Below are 13763 nucleotides of genomic sequence, written 5' to 3'. Positions count from 1 at the left end.
GGCCCATGAAATCTGATCTAAGAAAAACTGCTAGATTCAAAAATAAATCAATGTAAAAACATTTCACGTTATCTGAATAACTCCCAAGTCCAAATGCATGCAGTTTCAATTCAAACTGATATAATTGATGATTATCTCACAGAAATAGTTTGATTACTGATTACAGAAACTTGCGTACACAGACTACAGAGTACAACTGAACTCAATGTTTACAACGACCCCAAACCAAATAATACTGAAAGAAAACAAACAAACAATAAACAACGAATTTTGTCCAATTTGCAATATTCATTTAGCTTCTCATTGAATCAAACACTTGTTCATGATTACGTATAGCTGTCTACTAATTATGAATCACCAATCTTGAGAAAACAGGTGCGCTTGTTTCCGTTTACCTGTTTATTTTCAAGGTTGGTTTAAATGTCGTCTTTACTATTAAGATATTTTTGAGTATGTGATAGTTCAAAGAGTACAATGAGTACATTTTGGCAAGGCAAAATTTTGTAGAATTTAGAAAGTCTTCCATTATATTTTAGTTCATTTTAAATTGAAATTTTATTTATACAAAAAAAAACAAAAATTGGAATTTTAACTTCGAAATCATTTGTAATCTACACAAAAAATGTTATGATATCTATCTCTTGTCATCGCAACAGGAAAGTGTGCTTCGTTTAAAAGTCATTTTTGGCCATTATGTTTGTAGGCTCAGAAATGTGATGTGGTCTAAAATACTTCAATAAATTTATCAAGACACATATTTGTAAAATTTGCTTTGTAGACGCTGATCCTCCATTTTTAAGGCGCACGCACGTTTTAACGATTAAGTGTACTTTCTTTGTAGAGTTAATTAAGTAATGAATTTAATTATGTTTTTCTTTTCTTTCAGATTTGTTAAAATTGGTAAATGTTGAATTGTTAGTTTATACTATTACATTCTAAACTGTTGAAGACTGAATGTTATCAAGTGAATGTTTTGGGGGTTTCAATGATGCTTTTGTCTAAGAACACTGCATTAAAAGGTAACCCCCTACTGTGTTCTTCAATCTTTTTGTATTTCTACAGATCAATTTATGATCCCCCCCCCATATTTAGCTTTTTCATTATTTAAGGATTATGATGATTTGAGAGGTTGGATCTAATATTGTTATGCTAATTTCCTTTTTGGACCCAATCAAATTTGAGGTCCGTCCTAGAGAACGATTTTTGGACCCTCCACCCCGACCCGCCCCCCCCCCCCTATTAATTTTGTACATATCATAGATTTAAACTATTTCAATAACAACAAAAATTTATTTTGTATTATTTCAGGGTTAGGTCGGGTTAGGACAATTTCTGGTCCGAGCGCTGTGGCTAGGACAGGCTAGGAGGCCAAGCGCTGCGGCCAGGATAGACCTTCAATTTCAACAATATTCAACAAAATTAGTATATTATAGTTAGGGTAAGGATAGGTTAAGACACTTTCTGGGCCGAGCTCTGCGGCTAGGACATGCTAGGGGGGCCGAGCGCTTCGGCTAGGACAGGCTAGGTGCTGGAGGTCGGGTGCTGCGGCCACATGACCAACTTTATCCATGTGTGTCTTTTTATAAACTATCTAAAAATCGAAAAAAAATATGCACAAAATTTATGAAGGGGGGGCGGGGCCAAAAATCTTTCTCTAGGGAATTACCCGAATTTGTACATGCAATTAATGTAAAACGTGACCATAACTTGGTTTGGGGACGCAGCGCCGGGCCCCATAGCCTTTCCTAGCCGCAGCGCTCGGCCCAGAAAGTGTGGCCGCAGCGCTCGGCCCCATAGCCTTTCCTAGCTGCGGCGCTCGGCCCAGAAATAGTTACAACCTAACCCTGAATTAAAAAGATAAAAACTATGTGTTCTCGTATTGGGGGATAATTCTTTTTTTGGGGAAAAGAGTGAAAAAAATTCCCCCCGGTTCTAATAAATTATTCTTCAAATTATCAAACATACCACTAACAATATATAGAAAGACGTCCTATGTCTCAAGGTTGGAGTGCTCCTAAGTATGGACTCTGGGTTGAGTGAAGAGTCTGAAGAGGATAAAAACATGGTTTCGGCCAGTTCACCTTCATTTACAGGTCAGTAAACGCATTTCTGTTGTGGTATGTGATTCCAAATTGTTGAAGTGACTGTGAGCGTAATTTCAAGTGACCCTGCATGCACAGATAGCAATGCCTGATTTACAACGGTACCCTTGAAAGGTTTGTCTGATCAAGTATGAATTAGATTTCAATGTTTTTGTTCCTTTTCATTTGGGATTTCTCTGCGAAAGTGACTTGCGAATTCCATTTATATAAGAAGCAACAGAGAAATTCACAGAAATAAACACTTTTCGAATCAGAAAATCGACGGTTTATTCCAGTTTTTTTTTTATTAAATTAAGGTTTTAAGGGTTATACCGTTGTAAAACAGGCATCGCCATTTGTGCATGGAGGGTCACTTGAAATTACCCTTGAAATTGCTCTTTCAATTCACTGGAATGTACTTCGAGTGAATTGAATCGATTTGAAATAAAACCCTGGTTTTAAATCTGACATATCTTTTATCTATAAGATATTCTAGAAGTATATTTCAAATTTGAAAAATTTGAACTTTGGTAAGACACAGGGGTTTATGTTTTAAAATCCCGCGTCTTCACATAAAAAAGGGGGAATGTAAATTCAAATAGGTTATTTTTTCGTTTCAATAGTTTGATTTTAATTTTGAAGGGAATAAATGAACTGCAGTTTGTAAAAAAAAAAAAAAAAAAAGTAGGAATAAAACTTGCCAATAATTCAATTATATCTCAGGAGCTATTTTTGAAACTCATTTTGCATTCTTAAAAATCTACAATTTTTCATTATAAATATTCATAAATTTAATTTTGTTCTTTGGCATAAAATAAAGTTAGTTAAAATTTATTAACCTCCCCCACCTTCGAAAAAATAATTAATGGGGAATTAAAAGAATTGTTAAAAATATACACCCCTGAAAGTTTGTCTGATGAAATTATTTTGCCAGGATTACTGTCGACCTTTAGGACAGTTAAGTATGAGCATCTTGTTGCGGGTATATCAGGAGGAGTAGTTTCAACACTTATCCTTCATCCTCTTGATCTTCTTAAGATTAGATTTGCAGGTAATATTGTCTAGTAGATTTTCTTAAGATTAGATTTGCAGGTAATATTGTCTAGTTGATCTTCTTAAGATTAGATTTACAGGTAATATTGTCTAGTTGATCTTCTTAAGATTAGATTTGCTGGTAATATTGTCTAGTTATCTTCTTAAGATTAGATTTGCTGGTAATATTGTCTAGTTATCTTCCTAAGATTAGATTTGCAGGTAATATTGTCTAGTAGATCTTCTTAAGATTAGATTTGCAGGTAATATTGTCTAGTTGATCTTCTTATGATTAGATTTACAGGTAATATCGTCTAGTTATCTTCCTAAGATTAGATTTGCTGGTAATATTGTCTAGTTCATCTTCTTAAGATTAGATTTGCAGGTAATATTGTCTAGTTCATCTTCTTAAGATTAGATTTACAGGTAATATTGTCTAGTTCATCTTCTTAAGATTAGATTTGCAGGTAGTATTGTCTAGTTGATCTTCATAAGATTAGATTTACAGGTAGTATTGTCTAGTTGATCTTCTTAAGATCAGATTTGCAGGTAGTATTGTCTAGTTGACCTTCTTAGGATTAGATTTACAGGTAATATTGTCTAGTTGATCTTAAGATTAGATTTGCAGGTAATATTGTCTAGTTGATCTTCTTAAGATTAGATTTACAGGTAATATTGTCTAGTTGATCTTCTTAAGATTAGATTTACAGGTAATATTGTCTAGTTCATCTTCTTATGATTAGATTTACAGGTAATATTGTCTAGTTATCTTCCTAAGATTAGATTTGCAGGTAATATCGTCTAAAAAATTATAAATATGATAATAAAGAAAAAAATGATGTTAATGATGATAATGGTATTAATTATAATGGAAAAGTACCTAATGATAGTGTGGATAATGATGATAATGAAAAAAATGATTCTAATGATGAAGATAATGATTATAATGACAAATATTATTATTATAATGGTATATAGGTAATGATAATAATGATGAAGATAATGATTTTAATGATGAAGATAATGATTATAATGATGAAGATAATGATTATAATGATGAAAATAATAAATATAACGACGATAATGATAATGATGATAATAAGGAAAATAATAATTATGATAGCCATAGGAATGACTTATTGTAATGTTGATATTAATGATACAATAACACAAAGAATGGTGATACAAATAATTCTTCTTCTCAAACACTTTCATTCAGCATAACAGGATATTTACAAAATAAATGCTAAACGTAAAAAGAATATATTACAATAATTAACGAATAACTTGATGAGTATGCTGTTCGCTATATTCCGCATCATTTGATACAAAGCCAAGAGCGATCAGGAATAACAGATATGGAGATTGAAGGCAATATTGACTTGGTACAAGATTTACTAAATATAAAATTGATATATCTAGAATATAAAATGGATATAACTAGAATATAAAATTGATATATCTAGAAAATGAAATGGATATATCTAGAATATAAAATTGATATATCTAGAATATAAAATGGATATATCTAGAATATAAAATTGATATATCTAGAATATAAAATGGATATAACTAGAATATAAAATTGATATATCTAGAACATAAAATTGATATAACTAGAATATAAAATTGATATATCTAGAATATAAAATGGATTGGACAAATATCAGTATTTATGTTAGCTACTAGCAATTCATTTAGATTTTCTAAAATCGATCAAATATTTAGATGACTTAATTCAATAATTATAGCTTTAAAAAGATGTTCAACATAAATTGTTTCCGGGCTGAATATGCCGTTGGCTCTAATCAGAATCATACATATGATAACAAAATCGCAGAAATATCGAATATGAAAATCAACAGGCACATTTTGGCTTTATATATCATTGACTACATCGAAGGACAGAAAAGAATCGATGGACGGGATTGGAATGGCTAATTATTAACAAGTTAAAAGTTGGATTTATGGATAAAGAACTGTTAAGAAATTGTAACAATATGTTCATAATAAATCCAATTCTTTGATGAAATTATGTTAATAATAAATATACTTTTAATTGACATGAACAGGTTTAACTCCCAGATAAAGTTATTGTTTCGACTAGATTCACTGAAAGAATGTTAAGATAATACTCATATTTAAGTTTTAACAAATAATGAAACTGATTATTATGGTAATATTAGTTTTTAAATATATATTATAATAATATTAATAATGATTTAATTTAGTTGATGATGGTTCATCAAATCGGGCTCCATATAAAGGGGTTAAAAGTGCTTTCGCAACCATCATTAAGTAATTGTTTTGATTTTTGTAGTCTAAGTGAGATCAAAAAGGCTATAAACACAGAGAGGGGGGGAATGATTTTTAAAGAAGGGGGGGGATAGGGATTTTTTTATCAAATCATGAATTTTTACAGAACTGAAGGAATGAGTGGATTGTACAGAGGTGTGACCCCAAACACAGTTGGTGCTGGTTCTGCTTGGGGATTCTACTTTCTTTTTTATCAGACAATAAAGGTTAGTGAGTACTGTGTATTATTTTGTACACAGTACACACCCATCTTAATAATTTATATCCTTTTAGTGGAATTTTTAAATATCTACTTATTTCAGAAACAGATTGCCCAATTTAGGAAAATCAAAATGATTTACGTTGTTGTTTTTCAAGTTTAAAAAAAATCTCTGTATGTTTATTCTAGACTGAGAAACAAGAAGGGAACAGCAGAACCCAGTTGACTCCAACCGATCACCTTGTTGCAGCAACAGAAGCTGGGATCCTTACATTAGGAATAAATACTTTACAAACATTTCAGAATCCAAATTTTCATGCAATTGTAAATCGCAGGCTGTCTCAATAGATTCATATTTAAAAGCTTATGGATTATATTTTTAAGAAAAGTGATCGAGATTTAAAAAGTTCTGGAAAATTATCCTAATGATTAAATTGTAGCGGATCCAATATTTTCTTCCTTAAGGAATATATCCACCAACAATAGATTAACAGAATGAATATGTGTGAGGAGAAGGATGATTAGTTCTCTCCATGTTATTGTCTCTTGAATTACTGGTTTGTGGATTTATCTCATCTTGTTGGTGGAATTCTTCCTTGATGAGGAAGACGACATTGGCTCCGCTATAATAACTAAATATTGAACTTTTTCAATTTCGATTTTTTTTGTTTATTGTACCTTGTACAAATTGTGACAAATCTGATTTTTATATTTTGTTAAATATTTATTACTTCAGCACTTACAAATCCTATATGGGTCGTTAAAACAAGGTGATTATTAACTTAATTCCATTGCTGTTTGACCCAGGGTTATACATTTCAAAATGTGGAGGGGGGGGGGNGGGGTTAAAAATGGAAAAAAAATTGTCTATCCCTTATCCTTTGTTAGTAATATTTTTTACCCAGAAAACTTATCTGTTGTCTCTGAAAAATCATCGATAAACTCAAAAAAAATTGTTAAGCTCGGTTAAAAAGAAATTGATGTCTTCGATAAAGATTTTCAATAAATATAAACCCTAGTTTAAATATATTTATGCCCTTTTTTATTTTGATTAGTGAGTAACAAACTGAGATAAAAGCTTTCCATGTTTTATTGTTATTTCTGTTGAAAACATTCCATTAGAGACGTAAAAGTTCAATAATAATATTTATTTTACGAATATTTAGATTATGCCTTCAATATGAAAACAAACTGAATACAAAAGTTGACACGACGAGGTTGGTACTTTGTTTAATTTAACTTATCTTTGCCAAAAAATATATCTTACACATTAGAAGCTATGCTGGATTGTTCTTTAATGATTGGATTGATTGATTAATTGATTGTGATTGGAGAATGATTGAATGACCGATCATTGATTGATGATTGATTTATTGTTTTATTGACAATGTATTCACTGCTAATTTATTGAATGATTGATTGATGATTGATATTAACTAATTAATGATGGATTGACTGACATTAATTGATTGAAAACTAGTTCTAAATATATAAGGATATCAATTTTATTCATAACTAACAACATCATTATGTACTCAATAGCATGACATCCCATGACACATTCTACGTAAATGTGTGTATGTTTTTTGTTGTTGTTGTTTTTGTTGTCGTTGTTGTAGCCATTGATACATAGTAGGCGTATATGGAAATTAGTGAAGTTCTTATGAAGTTCTGAATTGGGTAATGTTCACGCACCAGAGAAGTTTATTCCAACTTTCTCATGTAACCGCAACTTCATGTAACCTACTCAATTATAACATCACCCTGGCCTATTTAAGTATCGGTAGGTTATAAACCGACGGTTGGGAATGCTAGGAGCAAGCAAGATGTTCTTTGCTAGATTTCAACTTCAGTCGCAATCTTGGGACTCCATAACTACTAACTAAGCCACTCACTAAGTTAATTCAATCTAGTTTAATTGTAGACATTACACGGGGATGGTAGATGCCTTTAGAAAAATCATCAAGTATGAAGGAGTGAAGGGTCTTTATAAGGTTAGTTTGTTTTATTTCAGAGTATCCTGAATTGCTTTTAATGCTTTAAAGGGCTTGATGACCTATTTGAAAGTTTTCTAATTTAAGATCTCATCCCGACTTTTCCTTTACCGCTACAGCCAGCCTTCTCAAACAAAACAATCTTATTAAATCTTATTTCTAAAATTTAAAATCGTTCTCTCAGACATAGTTTTGTTCTGAATCTTTTTTAATGGAGTATTTTAAGATAGGTAAACAATTCCTTTAATGCAGTTAAAGTTTTTCTTTCTCCAGAAATAATGTTTTGTATAAAATTAAAAACAAATCCGATAATATCCAGTATCCAGAGCCAATTATTTTTTATCTTATTTCATTATTCATTTTTTCTCTCTAAATTTTCCACAATTTTGATCAGATTAAGGTTTCAAGGGTACCATGTTGTAAATCGGGCATTGTTATCCTTGCATGGAGGGTAACTTAAAATTACGCTCACTGTCCCTTTATAGGGTACCTAAATTAATCGGTCTTGGAACCCTTCAACCCTTCAAGGGTCACGTGATATATCGTCGACTGTCCCTTCGAGATTGTTATTAGTATTAGTATTAGTATTAGTATTAGTATTAGTATTAGTATTAGTATTAGTATTAGTATTAGTATTATTAGTATTATTAGTATTATTATCATTATATTTTATTTCGTACACATAGTGGTACAATAGATAATTAAGACTACAAAAACATTTATAAATATTTATGTCATACAAAATTAAAAACTAGTTACAGGAATAATGGTTAATTATTTGGGACAGTCATCGCTTTCAACACCGGGAATTTCAATTTCATTTGATCTAAAAGATAAGAATTCATTTAAAAAAGAAATTTTCCAAAAATTTACATCAGAACCTTCTGTGACAGTTAAATTATTTATTACATTTAGTTTTGTTAGATCACTCGGATAACAATTACAACCTTGTCATTGTGCAACGTTGTAAATAATTTTGCAAAAGAATTGTCCGAAAATTGTTTTAAAGAGCATTTGTAAGCAATATATTATATATATATTTTAGGGGTTTACGCCCGGTTTGTTCGGAGTTTCCCATGGCGCTGTTCAGTTCATGGCTTATGAAGAACTAAAGGTAAAATATTTCAAATTAAATATAAAACAAAACAAACAAAAGTCTTATTTGATTAAAGAAAAATCAAGCTTCCTCTTTTTATTTCTGATTTCTGATTTATAATATTTGGATTACTTATCTCGACACCTTTATAGCCTTAGAATTTTAATTTTCATCTTTTATTATATTTTTTTAAAATTTTGTTTATTATGTTCAGTGTAAATATAACCAGTATAGAAAGCAGCCTATTGACACTAAGCTGAGTACAACAGAATATCTTCTATTCGCCGCCATTTCTAAATTCTTTGCAGCAGTCTCAACTTATCCTTATCAGGTATACATTCTTTTTCAAGCAGTTTTGAAAACTTTAAAAAATGTTTTGGTATCCTGTTCTTTGGATTGGATGAAAATTCTTATTAAAAAATTGGCTTTATTAATCAATTCATGAAAAATAGCTTAAACTATAATTTCAGGTTTTTTGGCTTGGCGGCGTTTTAATTCTGTCAATTTTTGACATTTATACCCTATGGAAGGGAATAGAAGATATAACGCTAAAAATTAAAAATATCTATGGAGCCGTTATAAGAAAATCCATTTTTTTAAATCTTAAAAATCAAGTCAAAAATCCTGTAATTTCTCTAAGTGCACAGTATGGAGTTAAACAATACTATTGAAAAGTGCAATTGATACTTTCACTTGGTTACTCACAAAGGATGAGACTTCAGACATGACTGTACGAAATATATACTGTCTGATTCCTTAAATCCATTATTCCTTGCAACTGTAAAATTGTTGTTTTCTTTATTAAATCCATTAATCTATTAAAGAGCTATAATCAAGGCAGAAGACTTAGTTTAACCTTGGAATCGTAATTTTTAAAGAATTTCACGTCGTCTTTACAGTCTCATTCTTTGTGGTTAACCCTGTAAAGTGTATATGTATAAATTTTTAAGTAATAATCTGTTACATAAAGCGTATTTATTGTAATAACAGAATTCGTCTACATTTAATTTGATATTTTTTTTAAATTTAAATTTAAAAGTTTTTGTAAAAATCTTGTGTTTAAGGTTATACGGGCACGGCTACAGGATGCTAACTGTACATACTCTGGAGCAACGGACTGTATTCGTCAAACAGTCAAGTAAGCATTATTAATTTAAACAAAACTATTGAATGATGGATTGTCATTTAATAATAATAATAACTGTAAAAGTTATAAGTAACACAAATCAAAAAATATTTACATCTTGGTGCCGTGAAAAATTCCTAGCACTGTTTCAAACAAATTTAGGATGAAACAATAATTTCATGAATGATTTATTATAAATGTAGGAAGGAGGGTATATCTGGATTATACAAGGGTATGACACCCTACTTGGTTCATGTTATGCCAAACATATGCCTTGTCTTTCTTATCTATGAGAAGATTACCAACGGATAAACATTGAGGTAAGATCTTAGATAAACTGAAAATCTTTCTCACGAAGGATTCTGAATATTGATGAAAAAAGTCAAAATATATTGAGTAACAGTCGATAAATACGATTTTTAGTACAGGGTGTATCACGAAACATGACAGTAAAGAGAAAGGCCTTGAATATTGCCTTTGATCTCAGAAATAATATGATATTACTAGGCTTTTAGGGCGCTACGCGCCCATCTTCTATTTAAATTGTGAACATGTTCTTTTTGTTTACATTTTAAGACAAAGAAGAAAAAAATTTTGCGGATTTTTAAAAAAAATTCGCGGATTTTCAAGAATTTAAATTTTTTTACAAAATTGAAAACTTTTAAAACACATTTTTTAAAATTTTTATCATTCATAAACCTTCCCTGTGGTCACGGGATGTCCCACAAAAAATTTGCTCCCGATCGGTTCAGCCGTTTTGACGTTTATTGGATACAAACAAACAAACAGACAGACAAACAGACTGACAAGACAAATTTATATATAGATAATCGTTTGTCAACCTAACCTACTTTTACATTTATGATTCCTAAAACATCAACCTCAAAACTCCCCTAGTCCTGACGCTTCCTAAATGTGGTCTGCCTTTATGTGCGCTCAATATTACTGGAGATATTCAGAATTTTATTCAGATCTCGATTTACTAAACAAATCAGAATAATCGAATTTTGAACAAAATTCTTCGTATTTCCGGTAATTTTGAAAGTGCAAAATTTGCCGACTATATTTTGGAAATGCTAGGACCAGGAGTATTTTGTGTTTGATAATTCGAGTGTGTTGCTTCTATTAGTTTGTCGAATGAATGAAACAAATTATTACAAAGGTCACAGACAATATTCAGGTCCGTCTCCCAACTGTCATGTTTCGTGGGACACCCTGTACATAGACGTAGTTTCAAGATTTATAGAGTTGCAGGTCCGACTCAAAACTTTACCCTTGAAGGGAGTGACCGGCAATGTTTGGTAGTTAGACTGAGAAAGTAGTATTGTGGAGACATTTTGTAGGATTTATTTGAGACATTTAAACTTTTTACTGATGTATAATTACTGAGTTTGAGCGGAAAGTCGACGATCAAAATTATTCATTTGGGTGGTCACGTTTAATTACCATACATTGCCGGTCACTCCCTTTTCAGGCTTTGTTTAATCAATGCTGTATGATCCATAATTTTTCATTAAAAATTTTATTATTTTTAGTTATTGGCTTTTCTTGCTTTGCAAAGTGACTTGAGAATGTTTCGTTTAGAATCAATGCAGGACATTGTCAGAAATAACAACAGTTTAAGTTAGAAAAATAGCTTCATTTTTATAGCATACCGTTCAGAGTCGGACAATCCAATCTATAAATAAAGCATGACTTGAAATTACATCAACATATCCTGCTTCTTAAATTCTCTGGAAAGGACTGAACACTCGCCACAAACTCTTCTTTGCCGATTCCTATATCATTGCATCCTGGTTTTGTTTTAGATTAATAACAATACAGATAGAACACTAGACGTCGTCTTTTAAAGATTTAGGGATTTTTTGCTCACAATAACCCTGAGGCAGACTCCCAAAGGAGCTACCCGCATGCTCTCAGTCTGTCTTGTAATTCAACGCGGCATGCGCGTAACTCCTTTGGGCTTCTTTCTTAGGGTTATTGGGATAGAAAAACCTCTAAATATTGAAAAGACGATATTTAGTATTCAATCTGTATTGTTATTAATCTATGGTTGCTGAACACAAAGATAAGAAAATTAAAATGAGAGTTTGAGGCAAGTGTTTAGTTTCTTAGTATATTTGTGGAAAACACCTCAACATATTATTTAATTGCCAAAATTATTTCGAGAATCTCCCAAACTCTTTTCTTAAATTGTTTTTATCTCTTTGAAATCTCTGATTCTCGTAAACGTATTTAAACAACTCTCAACTGCAAGGTGTCCCAAAAAGTACGGAATATAAAGGTCCGGACTCCAGAGACGTATTTGAAAAAGAGTTTTTAAATTTCCGATTCAGTTTTAAATCTAATTTCAAGTACAAGCTTTATGGACCCTTATCCCCATCCCTTCTTCTGAGACAACATTTATTCTTCAGGAAGAACGAGAAGGGAAAAGAAGACGGAGATTATTTTCACTTTTACATGAACATTTCTACCAATTGTTTTGGTTTTGGAAAAAATGTGATATTTTTTACAGTAGGCAAACATATTTTTAGAAAATAAAAACACACAAATTTCATCATATTTTTTTGGGATCAGTACTTCAGGCGTCAATAAAAGTTTTTAAAATGTTATGCAGTGAACTAAGAGTAGCGGTAGTGTACAGTTGTCGGCGTTTATATCAATACAAGAAATACTACTTTTTTATTGTTTTTTTCCAAATTACAAGTGCACAAGTAAACAAAAAGAAGCTGTTAATTTAAAGCTTCTCCGTCTGTATCCATGCTGTTTGAAAGCTTGGTAGAAATAAAAAATTGAAGTCGTCTTCACTGTATTAATATTTACGACGACGACTTTTTTATTTCAATTAACACTTTGCGAAGTAAAAAAATCGATGGTATAAATTCAAATACTTAAACAGAGTAACTACAATTTTAATCAAAGAGAAAAAAATTATATCTCATTCATCGAAATCATTTAATGGGGATCGTCTAGAATCGGACATTCCACTGTTTAGATGGAATCTCGTATAAAATTGCGGCTACACCTTTTTTATGGTGCATTACCTTTAAAAAGCATTACAATCTATTTGAATAATTAAATATTATAAAAATATCACGAGTTAATTATTTAGATGTAGAATATCTGACGAATATTAGTAAACATGTTACTAACATGATGCAGAAGGCAGGGGTCTATGTATACCCCCCCCCCTCCCCCGATTTTGCTGAGGGGGGGAAGAAAAATTAAACGAGGATTTTTCATTCCTTATAAACTGTTCAACAAAAAATATTTTTTTACTTTCCCCTAAATATAATTGATTTAATGATTTTTTCGAGGAAATGTTTTGCTGCACATGACTTGTATGATAAATATTTGTTTACTTGAAAACACTAATATTATGGAATTATCACGATCGTGGTAAAATAGAACTCAAAATCTTCAGCGGTATTTCCAACGAAACATGACCGTAGCAAGATGAATGGAAGGTCGTCATTGATCTTTGAAGTAATTTGCGGCATGTTTTCGCAAACTTAATTTTAAAGTTCATAATCACAAACATGACTAATATTGGCATTTAAAGATTCAAAGTTTAATAGGTTGACTCTTACAAAGAAAACTTTGTTGTAAGGCAAAGCTGGGTTCCCAAGCTAGCGTTTTATATTTGTACTGAGGATCCCAGCTCTGAATTTACAGTTAAGTTGACCATATCAACTTACAAAGTTTGAAACAAAATTATTGTAGTGGTTTGATGCAAATTGGTTCAAGAGTTATGATCGGTCATACAAAACAAACAAACCAAGAATTCGCCTTAACCCAGTATGGGCGAGAGCATTTTTTCCCTCAAAATTGACTAAAACTTGGAACATTTTTGGGAGGGGTTAGGGTGGGGACCGTGGGGGCGAGCATGATTCACATAAAAGATCACGTCTTCACCAAT

General features: G+C 31.3%; 1 protein-coding gene across 3 annotated transcripts; it reads left to right on the top strand.

Annotated features, from left to right (window-relative positions):
* Positions 1-868: 868 nt before the first annotated feature.
* On the top strand, positions 869-12456 carry LOC111704712 (mitochondrial folate transporter/carrier). 3 transcript variants are annotated; one of them, XM_023477036.1, is made up of 14 exons: positions 869-1019; positions 1982-2093; positions 3016-3132; positions 5345-5411; positions 5536-5635; positions 5818-5905; positions 6365-6398; positions 6795-6845; positions 7553-7622; positions 8668-8736; positions 8933-9049; positions 9783-9856; positions 10048-10164; positions 12259-12456. In XM_023477036.1, the coding sequence occupies exons 2-13, from the start codon at positions 2021-2023 to the stop codon at positions 10154-10156; spliced, it is 969 nt and encodes a 322-aa protein (XP_023332804.1). In that variant the 5' UTR covers positions 869-1019; positions 1982-2020; the 3' UTR covers positions 10157-10164; positions 12259-12456. The 3 variants fall into 3 exon arrangements, with proteins under 3 accessions (XP_023332804.1, XP_023332803.1, XP_023332805.1); XM_023477035.1 differs by having other exon boundaries at positions 870-1019; positions 2003-2093; positions 12259-12454; XM_023477037.1 differs by lacking the exon at positions 869-1019 and adding an exon at positions 1398-1438 and having other exon boundaries at positions 2003-2093.
* The last annotated feature ends 1307 nt before the right edge of the window (positions 12457-13763 follow it).

The sequence above is a fragment of the Eurytemora carolleeae genome, unplaced genomic scaffold (genome assembly GCF_000591075.1).
Source record: "Eurytemora carolleeae unplaced genomic scaffold, Eaff_2.0 scaffold460, whole genome shotgun sequence".
NCBI classification, from domain to species: domain Eukaryota; kingdom Metazoa; phylum Arthropoda; class Copepoda; order Calanoida; family Temoridae; genus Eurytemora; species Eurytemora carolleeae.
Note: the sequence above shows the minus strand (reverse complement) of the source record. Positions and strands in the feature narration are given on the sequence as shown.

Bases quoted from the DNA above. Each gene is read 5' to 3' on its own strand.
- LOC111704712 (XM_023477036.1), top strand. From the start codon at position 2,021: ATGGACTCTGGGTTGAGTGAAGAGTCTGAAGAGGATAAAAACATGGTT. The intron at 2,094-3,015 runs GTCAGTAAACGC...TTATTTTGCCAG, and splicing joins CAGTTCACCTTCATTTACAG to GATTACTGTCGACCTTTAGG. The intron at 8,737-8,932 runs GTAAAATATTTC...TATTATGTTCAG, and splicing joins TGGCTTATGAAGAACTAAAG to TGTAAATATAACCAGTATAG.